This window comes from Lycium barbarum, chromosome 6, assembly GCF_019175385.1.
Source record: "Lycium barbarum isolate Lr01 chromosome 6, ASM1917538v2, whole genome shotgun sequence".
In the NCBI taxonomy this organism is placed as follows: domain Eukaryota; kingdom Viridiplantae; phylum Streptophyta; class Magnoliopsida; order Solanales; family Solanaceae; genus Lycium; species Lycium barbarum.
Genome location: NC_083342.1, coordinates 38,752,349 through 38,771,775, shown reverse-complemented (window position 1 = coordinate 38,771,775; position 19,427 = coordinate 38,752,349). Strand labels below are relative to the sequence as shown.

Sequence of the window (19,427 nt, the reverse complement as noted above, 5' to 3'; positions counted from 1 at the left end):
ACATGATAATTGGGGGCGTCGATGCCCCTCGGGGGCCGGTAATGAAGAGAACCAAGATTTCTATTGTTCGAGAAAAGCGCACTCGAGATCACTTATCCGGGGGCTCTATCTCCTTCAATGACGAGGACGCAGAGGGCATCATTCAACCGCACAATGATGCGTTGGTAATCTCTATACTTGTCTTTAAAACTAAGGTTAAACGTATTTTGATTGACCCAGGTAGCTCGGCCAACATCATCCGGTGGAGGGTGGTCAAACAGCTAGGGTTGCTTGATCAGATTGTACTAGCAACCCGGGTACTCAGCGGGTTCAGTATGGCAAGCGAAACCACAAAAGGGGAAATCTCGCTGCCCGTAAACGTTGGTGGCACCATTCAACAAACAATGTTCTACGTGATCGAAGGGGACATGAAGTATAATGCATTGATGGTAGACCCTGGATACATAGCATGAGGGCAGTACCCTCAACACTGCATCAGTTGCTGAAATTCCCCACCCTAGAGGGGGTTAAAACCATCCGAGGTGAGCAGCCCGCAGCAAAGGAAATGTTCGCAGTAGAGGAGGCGGCACCCCGGCCCAAGGAGCCGGCTCAGGAAGATAGGGGTGTTACCGGAGGGGAGGTCCCCCAATAGCAATCAAAGCACTCCGGGCCAGATCCGGTTCATGAAGAGGATGATTTCGGGATACCCATATCTTTTGTCATGTCAAATGACTCGGACGCAACCAAGTCAACCATAGAGGAGCTAGAGCAGATCATCCTATTCGAGTTCTTGCCGGATAGAAAGGTATACCTGGGTACGGGCTTACCCCGGAGCTCAGGCGCAAATTAATTGAGTTTCTTCAAGCTAACGCCGATTGCTTTGCATGGTCGCATATAGATATGACAGTTATATCACCGGAAATAGCATCTCACAAGCTCAGCTTGGACGGGAAGTTTCTCCCGATGAAGCAAAAAAGAAGGCCCATGGCGGAGCCAAAACACACCTTCGTGAAAGACGAGGTAACAAAACTTTTAAAAATAGGTTCCATCTGAGAGGTGAAATACCCGGATTGGCTTGCTAACGTGGTGGTGGTGCCCAAAAAAGGTAATAAATTTCGAATGTGTGTCGATTATAAGGATTTAAACAAAGCATGCCCGAAGGATTCATTTCCATTGCCTCACATCGATAGGATGATCGATGCGACGGCCGGGCATGAAATGTTAAGTTTTCTCGATGCTTACTCCGAGTATAACCAAATCCGGATGCACCCGGAGGATCAAGAGAAAACATCCTTCATCACCCGTTATGGGACTTACTGTTATAATGTCATACCTTTCGGATTAAAAAATACCGGTGCAACTTACGAACGCCTAGTTAATGGAATGTTCGAAGAACAAATAGGGAAAACGATGAAAGTTTATGTTGACGATATGGTTGTTAAGTCCCTAGAGACAGAGGACCATTTAAAGCTTTTGCAGGAAACCTTTGATGTGCTCCGCAGATACAACATGAAGCTCAACCCGGAGAAATGTGCCTTCGGGGTAAGGTCCGGTAAATTTTTGGGTTTCATGGTGTCAAGCCGGGGAATTGAAATCAATCCGGACAAGATCAAGGACATCGAGGTTGTGAACAACATAAAAGGGGTGCAAAAGCTCACCGGGAGAATAGCGGCGCTGAGTCGCTTCATATCGAGGTCCTCGGACAAGAGTCACCGTTTCTTCTCTTTACTCAGGAAGAAGAGCGACTTCGTGTGGACACCGGAGTGCCAAGAAGCTCTATGGGAATTGAAGCAGAACTTGTCTAGCCCCCCGTTGCTCCACACACCGAAGGCCGACGAGCCGCTTTTCCTTTACCTAGCTGTCTCCAAAGTGCCGGTAAGTGGCGTTTTGGTCCGAGAAGAATCAGGTACGCAATTCCCTATCTATTACGTGAGTAGAACTTTGGGGGACGCGGAAACCCGTTACCCCCATTTGGAAAAGTTGGCATTAGCACTGGTAAGCGCTTCCAGAAAGCTCAAACCTTATTTTCAATGCCACCCCATATGCGTAGTAACCACTTACCCTTTGAAAAACATCATGCATAAACCGGAGTTGTCAAGTAGGTTAACAAAATGGGCTATAGAAATTAGCTGTTACGATATCGAGTATAAACCTCGAACGACCATCAAATCCCAAATCTTGACCGATTTTGTGGCAGACTTTGCCCCGGCTATGGTCCCCGAGGTCGAAAAGGAACTTTTGCTGACCTCGGGAACGACCACAGGCATTTGGTCTCTACACAAGGACGGGGCCTCGAACCTTAGAGGTTCCGGACTAGGGATTATCCTTAGGACCCCGGCCGGGGATGTCATTCGACAATCCGTTAGAACTGTTAAATTGACTAACAATGAAGCCGAGTATGAAGCTATGATTGCAGGTCTGGAACTGGCCCGAAGCATAGGAGCCGAAGTAATCGAGGCAAAGTGCGACTCGCTTTTGGTCGCAAACCAAGTGAACGGCGTGTTCGAGGTCAAAGATGAGCGGATGCAGAGGTACCTCGAAAAAACCCAAGTGGTGCTTCATCAATTCAAATAATGGACCATACAGCACATACCAAGGGAGCAGAACAGCGAAGCCGATGCATTAGCAAATTTGGGATCCTCGGTCGAGGGGGAGGAAATTGACCCTGGGGCGACGGTGCACTTATCAAACACGGCCATAGAAAGCTGGCACGCAGAAATATACACAATGGGCTTAACCTAGGATTGGCGCAATAAGTACATCGACTACTTACGTGATGGTAAGCTCCCAAACGACCCAAAGGAGTCACGGTCACTACTGACCAAGGCTGCCCGATTTTGCTTAGTGGACGGCCAGCTGTATCGACGCTCTTTCCTCAGTCCCCTGACTAAGTGTTTGGGCCCCGGGGAAACGGAATACGTGTTGAGAGAGGTACACGAGGGAACCTGTGGCAACCACTTCGGTGCGGAAGCTCTGGTTCAAAAGTTTATCAGGGCCGGTTATTACTGGAACCGGATGGACGAAGACGCGAGAAGTTTTGTCCGAAAATGTGACTGGTGTCAGAAGCATGCTCCGCTGATTCACCAGCCCGGGGAGTTGCTGCATTCGGTGATCTCACCTTGGCCTTTCATGAAGTGGGGTATGGACATTGTGGGTCCGTTGCCTTGGGCACCAGGTAAGGCCCGTTTCATTTTGTTTATGACTGACTAGTTTTCTAAGTGGGTTGAAGCGCAGTCCTTCGAAAAGATAAGAGAGAAGGAAGTCATCGACTTCATATAGGATCACATCATCTGCCGTTTCGACATCCCTGCCGAGATAACATGTGATAATGGTCCTCAGTTCGTGGGCGGCAAGGTCAACAATTTTCTCGAGGGGTTGAAGATCAAAAAAATCGTGTCAACCCCGTATCACCCATGTGCAAATGGACAGGCAGAATCCACGAACAAAACGATAGTCCAAAATCTGAGGAAAAGACTTGAAGCATCAAAGCACCATTGGAGGGAAATATTGCCGGAGGTGCTGTTGGCTTACAGAACCACATCCGAATCAAGCACGGGGGAAACCCCCTGTTCGTTGGTTTACGGGGCCGAAGCCCTTATTCCCGTCGAGGTCGGTGAACCGACCCTCCGTTTCAGGTACACCACCAACAAGTCAAACAAGAAGGCCATGGCCATGATGCTCGACCTCGCAGATGAACTATGCGAAAGCGCGTCGGTCCGCATAAAGCCCAAAAGCAGAGGATAGAAAGATACTACAATCGAAGAGCAAACTTTCGATATTTCCATGTCGGGGACTTAGTGCTTCGAAAATTACCTTGCACACCAAGAACCCCAACGAAGGAAAGCTGGGTCCAAACTGGGAGGGCCCGTACAAGGTAACCGGTATAACGGGAAAAGTATCGTACCAATTGGAGTCCATTGACGGGCAGCGTCTGCGTAATAACTGGAACGTGGCCCATCTGAAGAGATACTACTGCTAAGGTATGGTCTCCCCGTATTTTCTCATTAACCTTTCTCTTTTGCAGGGAGTCGAGAACGGGATAAAGCTAGAATTTAGGCATGAAAACACGTGTTGCACTCTTTTCCTTAGTACGGTTTTGTCCCAAAAAGGGTTTTCCGGCAAGGTTTTTAACGAGGCAACAAGTACAACGTGTTACTCGACAAAGATAAGGGACCAACGCCAGGAAATTCGAGGCCACACTCTCCGATTGGGGAGTTAATAGCACTCACCCGACCTTGGAGCTCCGATAAGTGCTAGGGGAGTACTACGCCAGCATCGGAGATTACTCCGGTCAAAAGAAAACGGAGAAACTCAAAACTCGCTACGGCATTACAAAGGCCCGGCCACTGGCCATAGTCTTCAATGTAAGGTCCAAACAATCATAATGAATCGTGCCCCATTTAGCATTTGCTACGGCAAAACTAAGGCCCGGCCATCGGCCATAGCCTTCAATGTAGGGACCAAACGATCATAGTGAATCATGCCCCATTTTCTTTATTGTTTTGCTACGGCAAAGGAAGAAAGAGTTAAAACTCTCATATGTACAAACATTTTGCAAAAACAAAGTTATCAAAAGCAGCGATAGCAACTGTCTGTTAAATGTACTCTGCCCCGGTGATAACCACCATATTTCGACGCTGCCTCATTCACATACCCCATACCGGGTACCAAGGTCGAAACTCGGCAAAGGAAACTAGGTCACAATGATCCAAGCAAAATATTTGATAAACCCCCCGAACGGGGACTGCTACGTCAAAAAGTTTTCTAGCGAAGGCCGAAAAGATACCGGCCCTAAAATATAGCCGAAGAAAAATACCGGCCCTAATTAAATGCTCTTCGTAATTCGGGAATGTCCGAATTACGAAACATCGGATAAAGTCCTACAGGCACGATGAATCAACGACTACGTGTCGCCTTGTCCAAAAACGGACCAACGATTGTAGCAAAAATAATAACAAACATTCAAACAAAGAAGCAAGAAAGATGCACTTTTTATACAACGGATGTTCTTTACATCAAAAGAAAAACAAAGTCCTACGAAGACAAAAAAATAATAATAATAATAATAAAGAGATAAAAGCCAAGCACAGGCCCTATGCTATTCGGCATGACTAGATGAGGATGAATGATCGGACTCGGTCCGCTCGGAGTCGTCTGATTCGGACCTGACAGCGCGGTTAGCCTGCTCCTCCATCCCTTTGGCTTCGAGTATCAGGGCCGGAAGATCCGTAAGGCCGTGCTCAGCTTGCTCGAGGGTGAGACGCCGAGACTTCCACTTCTCATACTCGGCGACAATAGCAGTGTGAGCCTCGGCCGCCTCCACACTCTTCCAGGTTTCTTCCAAATCGGCCTCAGCCTTGGCCAGTTTGGCTTCCAGATCAACCTGGTTCTTCTCAAGGTCATCTCTCATACGGGTGGCCGCACCCAGCTCGGCCTTAAGGCCGTCATTGGCAATAATCACCTCCTCGAGCTCAACTCTTAGGCCTTCACATATCCGAGAACGCTCCTCGGCTTTCTCCTCGAATACCCTGCTACGCTCGTTGAACAAAGCAGCCTCGGACTCGAGCCGCTGGTTCCTCTCGGCCAAGCCCGTAGCATCAGCCTTCACCGAGTCCAGTTCTCCCCGAAGTTGGGAAACCGTGGCCTCGAGCTCATCTAGCCTCAAGGAAAATTGGATTTTGTCCCGGCTGAGGCCGATCTTGTCAGCCTCAAGGCTCCGGTTATAATCGGTCATAGCGGCTAGTTCTCTCTTCAAACGAAGGTTTTCGTCCTTAGCCGCATCAAGCCCAGGGCGAATGTTGGCCAGCACGGCCGCCCGATTCAATTCTTCCTCTTTCTCCCGAAGAAGATGCCGGTATTTCCCTATTTCTCAGCCCTGGGCATCCAGTTGACCCCGAAGATCGTCTATCTCGTGTTGGGCACGGATGAAGGGCTCATTGACCAGCACCACACTCTGCAGATAAAACAAGTTAAAAGACTTAGGCGAAGTAAGGGTAAAATCCTCAGATAAATTATACAGGGATGGCCAAGAATCTTACCCGGTTGCCCGCGTGCATGCCCTCATTAATGAGCACTGCCAAGTGACCCCAGTCATTTTGCGCCTGTCCAAATCAGAGACGAGGAGTCGCAAATAACTCGCTACACCCACCGGACGCGATAGGAAGCTGCAGTCCTCGGGGACGGTGATTACTGCCGATCGGGTTCTCCTTGGCTCCACGCTCGGGGCCGGGAAGATATTCACCAAACTATCTCTGGCGCCGGATTCGGAGGTCTGGTTAACTGGCCTCGTGGCCCGAGGAATAGGAAGATGACCAAAGCCCACAGCTTCACCAGTGGCGGGGGGAGTCCTCGAGAACATATCATCAAAATCATCCACCCGCAGAGCCGGGGTAGACGAACTCGGAGCTGCTTCAATATTTTCGGCAAAGGCCGAGGGCTCCGCAGAGGTAGAAGGCCCACGCTCAGGAGATGGACTAATGTCTATGGGGGCTTCGGTCTCCGGTGCTGGAAAGGTTTTTTGATCGACTTCAGTAGAAGCCGCTTCCTCGGACCTCCTTTTCCTTTGCAGAGGAGTGTCTTCTGATGAAGTTTCACCTGAAATGCCGACAAAGTCAATCGACCGAAGAGGAGCCGGGGAAAGTATTTCTTCCGCACCTGAACGTGGAGAGGGAACCAAAAGACCTTCGCCGATAGAAGGAAGGGGCGGAACGGAGACCGTCTCCTCCGGTATTGGAGACATGGAGGGAAGCGAGCCGACTCTCCGAACAATGATGTCGGGCTCCGTCTCTTCCTTTGAAGACCGAGCTACGCTTTTTGCCTTCTTCATTTTTGGCGTCTGGCCCCTTTCGGAGGGCCATTTTCTTTTTGCAGCATCGGCAAGAACACGGGAAGAACCCGCCGTGTCAAAATCGGACGCCGGTGCAGGGGGCACGGTTCCCGATTCCAGTCTAGAGGCCACCGAGCCCTTGGGCAGACCTGGAAAGCAAAGACAGCAACAAAGGTTGAGAGGGCAAAAGGCCACGGGCAGTGGAAAGCACAGCAAGCATGAGGAAAAATGAAATATTACCATGGTTTTGTGCGATCCACCGGCCACGAGACAGGTAAGCCCATGTGTGGTCGTCATAGGGATACTGGCAGAGTAGCGCAGTAACCCATTTGCTCAGATTGCGAATAATGGGAGGAACGTACCCATTGGCTAAATAAAAGCAAGGAAAAGGCAATGATAAAACGAGACCGAAGAATGGTTAAACACGTAAAAACAATTGCTCAAGAATTCGAACTTACACTTATTGTTCCAGTTCTCCGGGAAGGGCATATAGTCGGCCGGAATGATATCCTCGGTTTTCACCCGGACATATCGCTCTAACCAGCCCCTGTCCCGGTCTTCATCCATCTTCGAGAAGAGCGGATTTCGGCTGCGCTTGGCAAGTTTTATTACGCCGCCCCGGAATATCCTCGGTGAGTACAGGCGTATCAGGTGACCCAGTGAGAATTCCTTCTTGGCATTATTGGCCAGTAACCGGAGACACGCAACGACTCTCCAAACGATCGGGCCGATCTGTGCTAGAGTCACGCCATAGGTCCGGCAGATATCAAGAATGACCGGATCAATCGGAGGATCGAGCTTGAGGGTGAAGGGATAAGTGTATACGTACAAAAAGCCTTCTAGGTAGTCGGTGACGGATTCATCCGGACCGGGTGCGAAGACCCTTACCGGACGGGTGTCCCTCCCGCAGTCAGCCCGGACTATATCGAGCTTCTCCTCGGTAATAGATGAGGGGTATCGCCTCACATCGTATCCCCTGTCCGAAACGGAGGAAGTCTTTTCGACCTCAAGGTTCGAATTTAGCCAGGGATGCGGGCTCGGTCGCCGAGGGAGACACTGGTGGAGCATCATGGGAAGTGGTTTCAGACATCCTAGAAATATGAAAGAAAGAGGATTCGAGAGGGGAATTTAGGACAAACGAAGGAGCTGGCGGTTTGAGAAGTGGCAAAGTATGAAACAGCAACACTCGAGCAAAAATATTCGACAGAAATGGCGACAAAGTTGGTTCTTTTGCACGTAGTATGAAGCAGTGAATCAACAAGCAGATCAAATGTGGAGTTAATTGTGTGTGATGCTAGTGGGAAAAACGCAGAAATGGAGTAGAGTTGAAGAACAGCAAAGCGTGAAATGATAAAATGAATGGGTAAAAGGCCTTATATAGGTGTGAAAGAGGAGCGGTTACCGAGGATGACCAATTAGACGACGCCACGTGCCCCTATCATTAATGCGAAGCGACTTGAAACGACGTGAAAAGAACGGTTGGCAGAAGCAGACCACCCCGGGAGAGACACGTGGCTGATAGAAGGGGAGGCGTTATGCATCCGTTCCCGCCAAAATGAGAAGATAACGACGAGCTGAATGAGCCATCGGTTTTAGAAGTTATCCACTCCCCGTTACTTCGATAGATCGGATATCCGGGATGTGTGGGTCTATCTGTATGCTGTAAACACCGGATACAAGGCAAACCGGTGGAACGAGGAACTGGTGGAATGAATGAGGATGTGCCGGATACTATTCGTCCTTGACCGGGGTAACGCGTGGGCCGGAGCTGAGCGGGGGCACCGATTGATCTGCCTTTTGCGTCATTGGAGCGGCCAAGTCGGGTGACCCGAGCATTCGTGGCCGTTGGTCTGTATAGCTATTGATCCGAGTAGTCGTGGGTCCGTGTGGCCGTTACACGCGAGCCACGCGCCAGTAGCGTCCTGTCATGGTCACCTAACCACCATGCGTGTGTCAGAAGGCGCCGTTAGTCTAATCCCACCAAATCCGTGCAGGGACGTTCTTATTACTACTATTTTATTAGTTCATATTGTACGAAACCCATGGAGGTCACACTATAAATAGAGCACATCCCCCTCCTTTGTAGGGGTTGGCTCCTTTACTTTCCAAGAACCTTTGTAATAAGAAAAATTCATAAATACAATCTCTCTCTCTCAATATCTAACACGTCCAAGGCTATTTGTTTCCATTCATGTCGTGTTCCTTCCATCAAGTGTTGACGATAGCCTCCGAACGTCCATGGTCATAATAACTCAATCAAGTTATCATTATTAGCCGTCATATTATTAAATACTCATATATTTACTTTCCATTACCAAACGTATACCAAGATCCAAGCGCATATCCTATACCCGCGTACAAATTCAATTGGTTTCCCAAATTCGGGGTAAACAACAATATCGCAAACAACAATCATCATTCATATACATTACCCATATTTCACCATTTCACTCCAATTTCTCCATAATCATGGTCATAGTTCATTATTGCATTTTCTCACATATAATACTCATTCCATGTCCTAAATGTCATTCATAACATATTTACCATCACAACATATCGATAATTATGACTCAATCCAAACCTTTACCCAACAATGTCACTATTCACACATTCATGACCTATTTCCTATATCTTTCTACAATCCATGTGTTTTTAAATTTCAAGACCTTAAACAATAAGGAATGATCATAAAACTCACCTTAGATAATGGATGAACAACCCTTGAGTGGGAATTCTCGTCTTGCACAAAAACCCTAGTCCACTTCCTTTGGGATTTCTTGGCTTAGATGAACTATGATAGGTTTTCTACACTTGATTTTGTGGACTTGATGAAGTTGATCATGGATTTCTCTTAGTTTCTTGTGGATTAATAATGGAGAGAGTTCTAGAGGTTTCTTGAAGAGTGGAGAGTGGAAATGAAATGAAATAAAATGAGAGAGGGTCCTTATATTTTAACACTTAAAATCTATCCCAACCGAGATATAAGGACCAACATACGGTCCGTACGGGCCGTATGTCTGGCCATATGTTTGGTCTAGTGAGGTGTGACATTCTGGGCTAATTATACGGCTAGTATAATTTATACGGCCAGTATGTTGGGCCGTATAATGCCAGTTCATCCGAAATCTGACTTGTTGACTCGTTTGATCTCCAATCCTTATGGAACCTTCTTGACACTTGTTTAACACATTAATACCAATCTAAGGGACATTATCACTCGTCTGTGAAACATCTTTAAGCCATCGTTAACTTATCGCTCATAATTCTTGTTACACCCCGTAGTTTCGTATGTTCAGATTCGAGCTACCTTTCAGGAGGTGTGTGAGCTTATATGTGTTTAACTTATGTTTATAAGGATTTAAGTTCATATAGCAAGCTATGAAAGGATCGGCGGGCAAGTGAATCAAGGAAATTAAGTTTGTCGGACTTTGGAGAAAAAATGAGGAGCAATTTTGGTCCAACTTTGGGGACGAATATCTCTTATCATATGAAGTGTTTTAAGGTCAAAAAACAGCCCAAAATGAAGTTCGTCGAGTCTAGTTTCCATCGCAATAAACCGTTCGCCGATACGACATCGGAGTAGAGAATTATGGACGTTATAAGTTCAGCAGACAGAGCAGAAACGTGTGCTACAGTACTGCTACAGTACCATCTTGCTACAGTAGAATGCTACAGTACTCGACCCGAATTTGACCCTTGTAAAAAGGGTAAGTACCCCCTTTTTTTCACCAGATTTAGCCCAGAAATTTCCAGATTTTTGAAGAGAGAGAGAGAGAGAGGGAAACAAAAAGTAAGCAATTTTCAAATGACGGAGTATTAATCGAAGCTCGGATAAACGCATAGATGTGATTCTAGTATGGTTTTGCGGTGGATTCAAGGTGGATATTAAAGATATTGCTGTTTTAACAAAAATAAGGTATGAATCTCTCCTTATTAATATTACTTTTGGTTTATTTACGAAGATAGAGTGATGAAATGGTTGTATAATAAAGTTGGTTGAGAAATTGGACAAACATCGCGTGGGATGTTTTATGGAATATTTTGATGTTGATAATATTGTTGTTGATGTTGGTATTGTTGCTGTTGTTGTTGGTTGCTGAATTGAGATTTTGGGTTAGGCATATAAACAGGGGAGATGCTGCCCGAATTTCGGCAGATTCTAAAGGGATTTTAATTGAAGGCTTAATACAAGTGTATGATGGTGAGCCTAATAATAGTATGAACGATTTATATGTAGATTACAAGTCAGGAGATAAGTGGGAAGGTCAACGAGCAATATTTCAGGTATGTTAAGGCTAAACCCTTTCTTTCTAAAGGCATAATTCCTTATTATAAACCTTTGTACTATATCCATAATATCGTTGTTTCCACAAATGCTAGACGCCTATGAATCTCATGATATTATTGAGCTCATTCATGACCTTTGAAATTATTCATTGTGATTGATCTCACCTTATGATATTTGTTCCTTCAAGGTGAGATATAGCGATGACGATAGTTCCATAGTAATAACAATCCAATGAGTTTAGGAATGTGTCTTAAGGAATGTTTTGTGGGACATGAATAGAGTCCTAGCGAAGGATCCCTAATGAGGTATTTGATACTAGAAAAGAGACTTATGATGTATCTCAGGATTTGGCTAATGTTTAGTTAAGCGGGAAAAAGTCTTAAGGGCCTAGAAAAATGCTTATGATTTTTATATGACAATATAAGCGCTGACGGATAATTGATGTTCACGAGAAGAGCTTAGAAGTGAATAGATAAGGAACGAGTACTAAAATTATATAAAGGGATTCTATATGAGAGGCTGGATCGGGCTGCACGTTCTGCAGCACATATATCTATATGTCATGGCGAGAGATGTGTTATAAGTCTTATGTGATAACGTGGACATTAGCGAATAAATGGCGGCTATGAGAAGTGCATAGAGGCTACTCGTAGAGGTTTGATCATGATATTGATTATAATTACCACTGGTCTACGACCAGTCGGGTAGATGATACCACCAGGCTATGTCCGGTTGGGCAAGTATGTATTTACCACTGGTCTACGACCAGTTGGGCAGTCATGTATTTACCACCATGCTATGGCTGGTTGGGCAGTTATTACCACCGTGCTACGACCGGTTGGGCAGATATGTATGTATATATTTACCACTGGGCTGCAGCTAGTTGGGCAGTTACCACCGTTCTACGGCCAGTCGGGCAGTTGCGCTCTACCGTCGAGCGATAGCCGGTCGGGCAGTTACCACTGATCAGTTGGGTAGTTAGTATAGGACGATTAGTAAGATAAAGGCACAGTACTATACATAGATATAGTTAAGCATGCAAGAGTATAGAGAGACATGTATCATATATGGATCGGGTTGCACGCCGCAACATATGTTCAGATAACGTTTGATAATAAGGTAACCAGGACTATGGTAGGGTATACGGACCTAGTAAAGATCGCAAGAAGATAAAGAGGTATGTATACATATGCTAGATTCCCATCGGTAGTTCAGAAATGTCAGGTTGATTCTTATTCTTCTCATCTTTAGTATATGGCTATTTTGTTGCACTTTCCGCCTTGCATACTCAGTACATTGCTCGTACTGATGTCCCTTTGCTGGGGGCACTGCATTTCATGCCCGCAGGTCTTGAAATACAGCTTGACGGATCTTTCAGTAAGGATACCAACTCAGCAGGCAGAGTTGTGGCACTCCACTTGCTCCGGAGTTGCCCTATGAGTCAGCATGGATTCATATGTATTTGCATGGGTATGACGGGGCCCTGTTTCGGCCACTTTATGTCATGTATTCCTGTAGAGGCTCGTAGACAGATATGCACAGTTAGATATCTTATAATTATCTTGACTTATACTATGTTGTATCATTATTAAGGATAGCCTTACCGGCACATGCACTCGAGATTAGCTTGAAGACGTAAGTATGTTATCTTTTGGGCTTTTGCCCCTATGGCTTATAGTACCTTAGTCTTATGATGCCTTTTGAGATACAAAAAACGTAAGTTACAGATTGGTTCGCTCGGTTCCCGTAGGGTGCCGAGTGCCAGTCACGCCTTACCAAGGTTGGGGTGTGACGAATTGGTATCAGAGCAGTTCATACTAGGGTTGGTCTACGAGCCGTGTCTAGTAGAGTCTTGTTTATTGGTGTGAAGCGCGCCACACTTATAAACAGGAGGCCGCAGGGCATTCAGGATGGTTACCCTTCTTGGTATCTCAAATCGTGCTATAGAGCTGAGTCATAGGGTGTAAATCCTCAATCCCGACTCCTGTTTTTGACAATGACTCCTTTAGAAGGGATATGATTGGTTAGAAAAGGTAAAAGAGCGATGCACGTCACTCAATGAGCAAGATATTGATGAGGGCTTCCTTATTATATAGAGTATATTGGCAAGGATAATATGCAGAGATATGAGGTTCATATAGCCGCATTTGTTTCTATTACCAAATGAGGTTCAGATAGAGACGCCATGGCCTTCAGGTATGCATATATATTGCCAGTTACTATTATTGGGGCCGTTGTTATTACTGATTGTTTGTTACACCTTGGAGAATTTCACGTTACCAAGGTCGTAGCCAGCTTAGTATGGGCCTGAGGAAGAGCAAAGTTATGGGAGGATTAAGGAGAAAGGTTATAGTATAAGAGTGTAATAATGGTATACATATGACATTTGGAGACCATATGGGTTGAATTGGTTCATATGTCACTTGCCGAAAAGACCTTGTTGCTGTAAGCTAAGTGGGGCCCACACGCCGGAGTTTTATAAAAGACATATGAAGAGATATATGATAATTACATAGAAAGTTGAGCAAGTCCTAATAAGGACCCATAAGCCAAATATGGGCATAAGCCAGCCAAAAGGACGATTTAAGGAAACATTTTCGGATGATCTGACTTGGAATGGCCAAAACGCCATTATATGTTTGGAATTTGGAACAACACTAAGAATGAAATTGTAGATAATTGAAAGAGATTTCTAACCATAGGTCGTGGGCCCTCACACGATATTGGGATCAAGAGTTTTGACCTTTTTACTGAACGAAACGAAGCGGACAACTTCGGAGAAAGCTGTGAGTTCCACGACCCCTTTCACGGACGGTGAAACTTTCCACGGACCGTATATCGGTCCGTGGAATATCCAGCAGAGATGATGACTGGCCAGTGGTGAACCACGACCAGTTCCACGAACTGTGAAGTGTTCCACAGACCGTGAAAGTGTCCGTGGAAGTCCCGACGAGCTGAATAAGTTCTGATTATATATGTGTGATCCCACTTCATTTATTTCATTCCACACACACTTCTTAATCTCTCAAGACCTCTATAAGGTTCCACAAAAATCATATTCAATAAATCAAAGGAACCCATGATCAATTACATCAAACCAAGTGAATCAAATGTAAGAAACTCATTAAAGTTCATCCAAGACAAGGAATCCAAGTGAAGGTGAAACTAGGGTTTTGCTCAAGTGAAGTGTTTGCACTCAAGGTTCATTCCTACACCATATAAGGTAAGTTTTATGGTATCTACATGTATTTTAAGGTATTTGAAAGTTGAAACACTTGGATTGTAAAAAGATATAGAAAATGGGTCATAAATGTGGGAATAGTAGTATTGTTGAGTAGTAGTTTGGAATGAATCATGAATATGGATATGTTGTGATTGTAAGTAGATTATGAATGAAATTTATAACATGGAATAGGTATTATATGTTAGGAAATGCAATAATGAGCTATGACCATGATTATGGAGAAAATGAAGAGAGATTGTGAAATGTGGATAGTGTAGACGAATGATGATTTTTGTCTATTATTTTGTGAGATTTATTGTAAATGTTTGGGAGTTGATATACAATATGGGAAAAGTTGTATAAACAAAGGAAATGCTGCCCAATTTTCTCTAGCTTTAGTAAGCATGTTCATGTAATCGATTAGCTAATGTGAATGCGAATTCTATTGAAGGTAGAAACATGAACATTGAAGGAGGACAACCAAGCGATGGAAATTGTTAAACGAAAGAGGTATGTAAGGCTAGTCCTTTCTTTCCAAGGCATGAATCTTATGGTACGAATCCTCCTATCTCTCCATGAGTTTCCCACGTATTGGGAACTATGAATCTACGAGTATAAAAAACTTCATATGGGATAAGATAAGAGGTACGCTACGAATGTGATAATGATGATGATGAGTCTAAGTCGAAGATTATAAGGCCTATAGTATTATGATTCTAGAAGGCTAATGATCCATATTACGATCCATTGATGTTGTTCATTGACTACACTCACCTTATATGCTAATTCCTTCAAGGTAAGGCATAATGCTTATGAATGCTCCATAATGTAATCGGGGGATCTCGACCTTATGTCACCCCGACATTGTTATAAGTTGTCTATAGGCTCTAATACATGTCCTATGACCAATATTCCGAAACGTTACGAGTCCATGTTCATAGAGGATTTCACTTGAGATAAAGGTAAGAGATATGATATAGATGCGACGATGGTAACGATGAGCCTAAGTTAGAGATTATAAAGGCTATTATGCGATATTATTACGAAGTTCGTGCTACGAATACGATGCGATTCTCATAGATTGTCCTTAAATCCAAATGTATGCTCCATGAAAGGTTATGATAAGTTTATGAGACATATGTGATGATAATGATGACGATGTTGATATTGATGATGATAATGTTGACGATGATAATAGTGATGACGCTAAAGATATTTATGGGCTTTTATATATATATATATATATATATATATATATATATGTGTGTGTGTGTGTGCTTATGTATGACTATTATGAAACCCCGAGCTTATAAGGCCAGGTGGAATATGTATATATAGACATAACCTTGAAGCCTTGGTAGGGCCAGGTAGATCTAACCCTGAAGCCATGGTAGGGCCAGGTAGACATAACCCTGAAGCCTTGGTAGGGCCAGGTAGACATAACCCTGAAGCCTTAGTAGGGCCAGGTAGATATAACCCTGAAGCCTTGGTAGGGCCAGGTAGATATAACCCTGAAGCCTTGGTTGGCCAGGTATGTATATGATATAAATATGTATATGCTATGATTATATATATAATATATGTATGAAAAGCCCAGAAAATATGTAGGTGATATTGTCGAGCCACTACGTGGCCGAATGCGGATAACATTATTGTGTATGAGCAGATACGGTATTATGATACATGTATGATACGATGATGTATGTGCTACGATGATACATGTACCGTGATAATATATGATATAGGAATGAAAAGTATTCTCCTTTAAAAGTTATGCAGGTTATGTCTTCATCTCATATCTTATGATTCTTTATTATGTTCATCTCATTCATGCCTTACATACTCAGTACAATATTTTTATTGGCGTCCGTTTTCTTTGGACATTGTGTTCATGCCCACAGGAAAGCAGGGAGGAGACCCAGATTTGTAGAAGTCGATAAATAGAGCGTTGAAAGCACTCCATTATTCCGGAGGTGCCATTGAGTTACTATTTTATGTACATGTATGTTTTGGGCACGACGGGGTTCTGTCCCGTCAATATGTCTAGTACTCTAGTAGAGGCTCGTAGATATGTATGTGTGGGTAGTATTGTCTCACGATTTGATAAGCGTATATATATGTATATGTGTATGTGTGTATTATTTTGATAGCCGAAGGGCTTATGTATATAAAGGTAATTATGTTTCCAAATGAAAAATGATTTTTCTACGATTTGAGTATGAATTTAATGAATGAATGCTTAACGAGTATGATATGTAGCAGAATGAGCGGTGCTCGGTGGTTAGCCCCCGGTACCCGTCACGGCCCCTAGTCGGGTCGTGACAGAAGTGGTATCAGACCAGTTCAGTCCTAGGAAGTGTCTATGAGCCGTGTCTAGTAGGGTCTTGTTTATGGTGTGTTGCGCGCCACATTAATAAACATGAGGCTACAGGGCATTTAGGATGGTTACTCTTCTTTCATCTCTAAGATCGTGCGATAGAGCTAAGCCATAGGAAATGAGATTCCTTATACTAACCCTTGATTGCAGCAGAAGAACGGTATTGACCGAAGAAAGTGATTGATGATGTTGAAGTTGTAACGACCCAACTCCGTAGGCCGCGACTAGTGTCCGTGATGGACACCCAAACGTACCCAATAACCCAGACTAGCATATCAGCAGAATATTTTTAAATGTAAAAGTCAATTGGCGTTAGTAATGATCATAAATGAACCGACATAGTACATGGGAGCCGATAAGGCTGTCACAGATCATATCATCCCAAAACATATACAAAACCCACACAAGTATGTCTACAGACCTCTACAGATTATAACAGAATCATAAGACGGGACAGGGCCCCGTCATACCCCTGAATAGCATACATATATACAATAGCAGCAGACTGTACCAACATATAGGCTCTGGACAAAAGAGCACTCCCAAAATAGCAGAATAGATGTCCTAGGCAGGCGGGTCAGCAAATCTGTCGTCTGTACCTGCGCGGCATGAAAACGCAGCCCCCGAAGGAAGGGGGTCAGTACGAAATATGTACTGAGTATGTAAAGCACGGAACGTAGTAAACAAAGTCATAATCGAAGCAGAAGATACGGAAAATGAACTGAATATCCAGATTAGCAAAATGCTGATCATATAGCATAAATAGTATTCGCTGAAAACATATGTCGTACCTGGTCCCATTACGGAACAAGATCATAACCGAAACAAAACTTACAGAGAAGTGAGTGTAACATCCGAAGTATCAAATGCATATTTTCAAAACATGAGGAGTGTGTACAGAAACATATACCATATCATATCCGACCCCTGCCAAGGGACTCGGCAAACAGAACGTGGCCACCCCCCGACGCTGGTGCCACCACACATAAGGAGCAGAATAGGGGATAACCCCGTAACATAGCATATCATGTCAGATGGCCATATCAGATCATATCATATCAGAATGTGTGTACATGGCACAGCATACTCCACAACCCATGTACATATATACCTGCCCCCTCACATCGAGGCACGGCGAACAATGCAGTGGAATACGCTTGACAACATATCCTTGCCCGGGCTCAGTGGGGGAAACATTGAGGCATCCACGAATGGAGTAGTGAGAAACTAAATGCAATAAAAATACCATATATTTCCAGAGACTCAATGAGGCATATCGGATGACAAATCAAACCAATGAAATCGGACAGAATCATAGTAAGTGTATGTCGTATGTCATAATGAGTTACGGAAGAATAATCTTTCTGAGATCATTTTCATATTCCAAAATAGTTTACCAGACTTGAGGGAATCATTAAAACAATTTTCCTTAGTAGTTAAAAGGATAGTTAAAACGTTTCATTTTATATTGTTCGAAAATAAGACAATAGTACACTAAAAGACAAAGCGGGAATAGTGGGAGACTAAATGAGACACAAAATATCATACCTTTACAGAGATTCAATAAAGTATTTAGAATAAATATCATTGGTAGTTAGAAGAGTAGTTAAGGTGTTTCCTTTAGAACTGCTTGAAATTAAGTTATAAACATAAAAAGGGTAAAGTCGGAAATAGTGGGCCCACCTCGGGACAACCGAAGCGGTGGGCTCAAATTACGTATATTAAGCTTATGGAGTCACCTACGGAGGTCCTAGGGACATTTCATAACTTTCTAGACAATTTGCGGAAGTTTACATAATTCTTTAACAAAACATACTTATAGGGTTCAATTCCAGTGAATGAAGAAGGGACAATTTGAAACGCGGATTCCGAAAGACAGAATATTTCCCGAGGCTCGAATCCGATCCTAGTACATCTAGGACATGCCAAAAGAAGAATTGGGATAGCTTTACATACCTTTTATGCTTTTTACGCCTTTCCAAGTTCACTTCCCGTTTCGTCCAAAATCTACAAATGGTCACATTTACCAAATGTTAACCCTAAGACTTTAGGACTTAAATATCAAATCAACACTTTTCTACAGAAATTTGGGCAGCATTTCCCCTATACATATAGCATCCCCGAGAATTCAACTCGGCCAAAACAATCAACAACAACCCCATAACAACACTAACAACAACAACAATAACTACAAGACACAATATGGCACAACTAGTTCCCTTTCTAACATAGTGCGATACTTCCATTTCAACTTCAAATTTCCAAACAAATCTCAAGGGTTTCACATTCATCATTAATCAAGATCATCACAATATAATTTGGAAGCATTTCATATCAATTCCACAAAATATTCACAAGATATACACAATATACAAGCTTTCCACCAAAGTCATAATTCCACCAAAACTTCTAATCTTTAACAAACATTTTCATAACATGTTTCTATTTTCCAACTTCATCAACAATCATCATAATTTACACCTTACGACTTCATTTCCACAATATCATAAAATCATATTAGAATGACATAACCTTTTACATTCCATTTCAATGCCAACTTAAATCATATTACCTTCCTTTACATTATAAGGATCACAACAACACAACCAACATATTAAACAAAATTAATTCATTCCCATTCTAATCTCCATATACCACACGGCCAATACCTATATTTCCAACTTCAACCAAATTCATTCAACTTTATTTCTCAATATGAATTCCATCATAC

At 43.6% G+C, this 19,427-nt stretch overlaps 1 protein-coding gene across 1 annotated transcript; it reads right to left on the bottom strand.

The window, feature by feature from the left end:
* Positions 1–4,994: 4,994 nt before the first annotated feature.
* On the bottom strand, positions 4,995–5,713 carry LOC132643989 (uncharacterized). The gene is made up of 2 exons (XM_060360518.1): positions 5,265–5,713; positions 4,995–5,013 (listed from the first exon to the last, which is right to left on the bottom strand). The coding sequence occupies exons 1-2, from the start codon at positions 5,711–5,713 to the stop codon at positions 4,995–4,997; spliced, it is 468 nt and encodes a 155-aa protein (XP_060216501.1).
* Between the last annotated feature and the right edge of the window lie 13,714 nt (positions 5,714–19,427).

Excerpts from the sequence above, each read along its gene's own strand:
- LOC132643989 (XM_060360518.1), bottom strand. The coding sequence starts at position 5,713 with ATGACCGATTATAACCGGAGCCTTGAGGCTGACAAGATCGGCCTCAGC.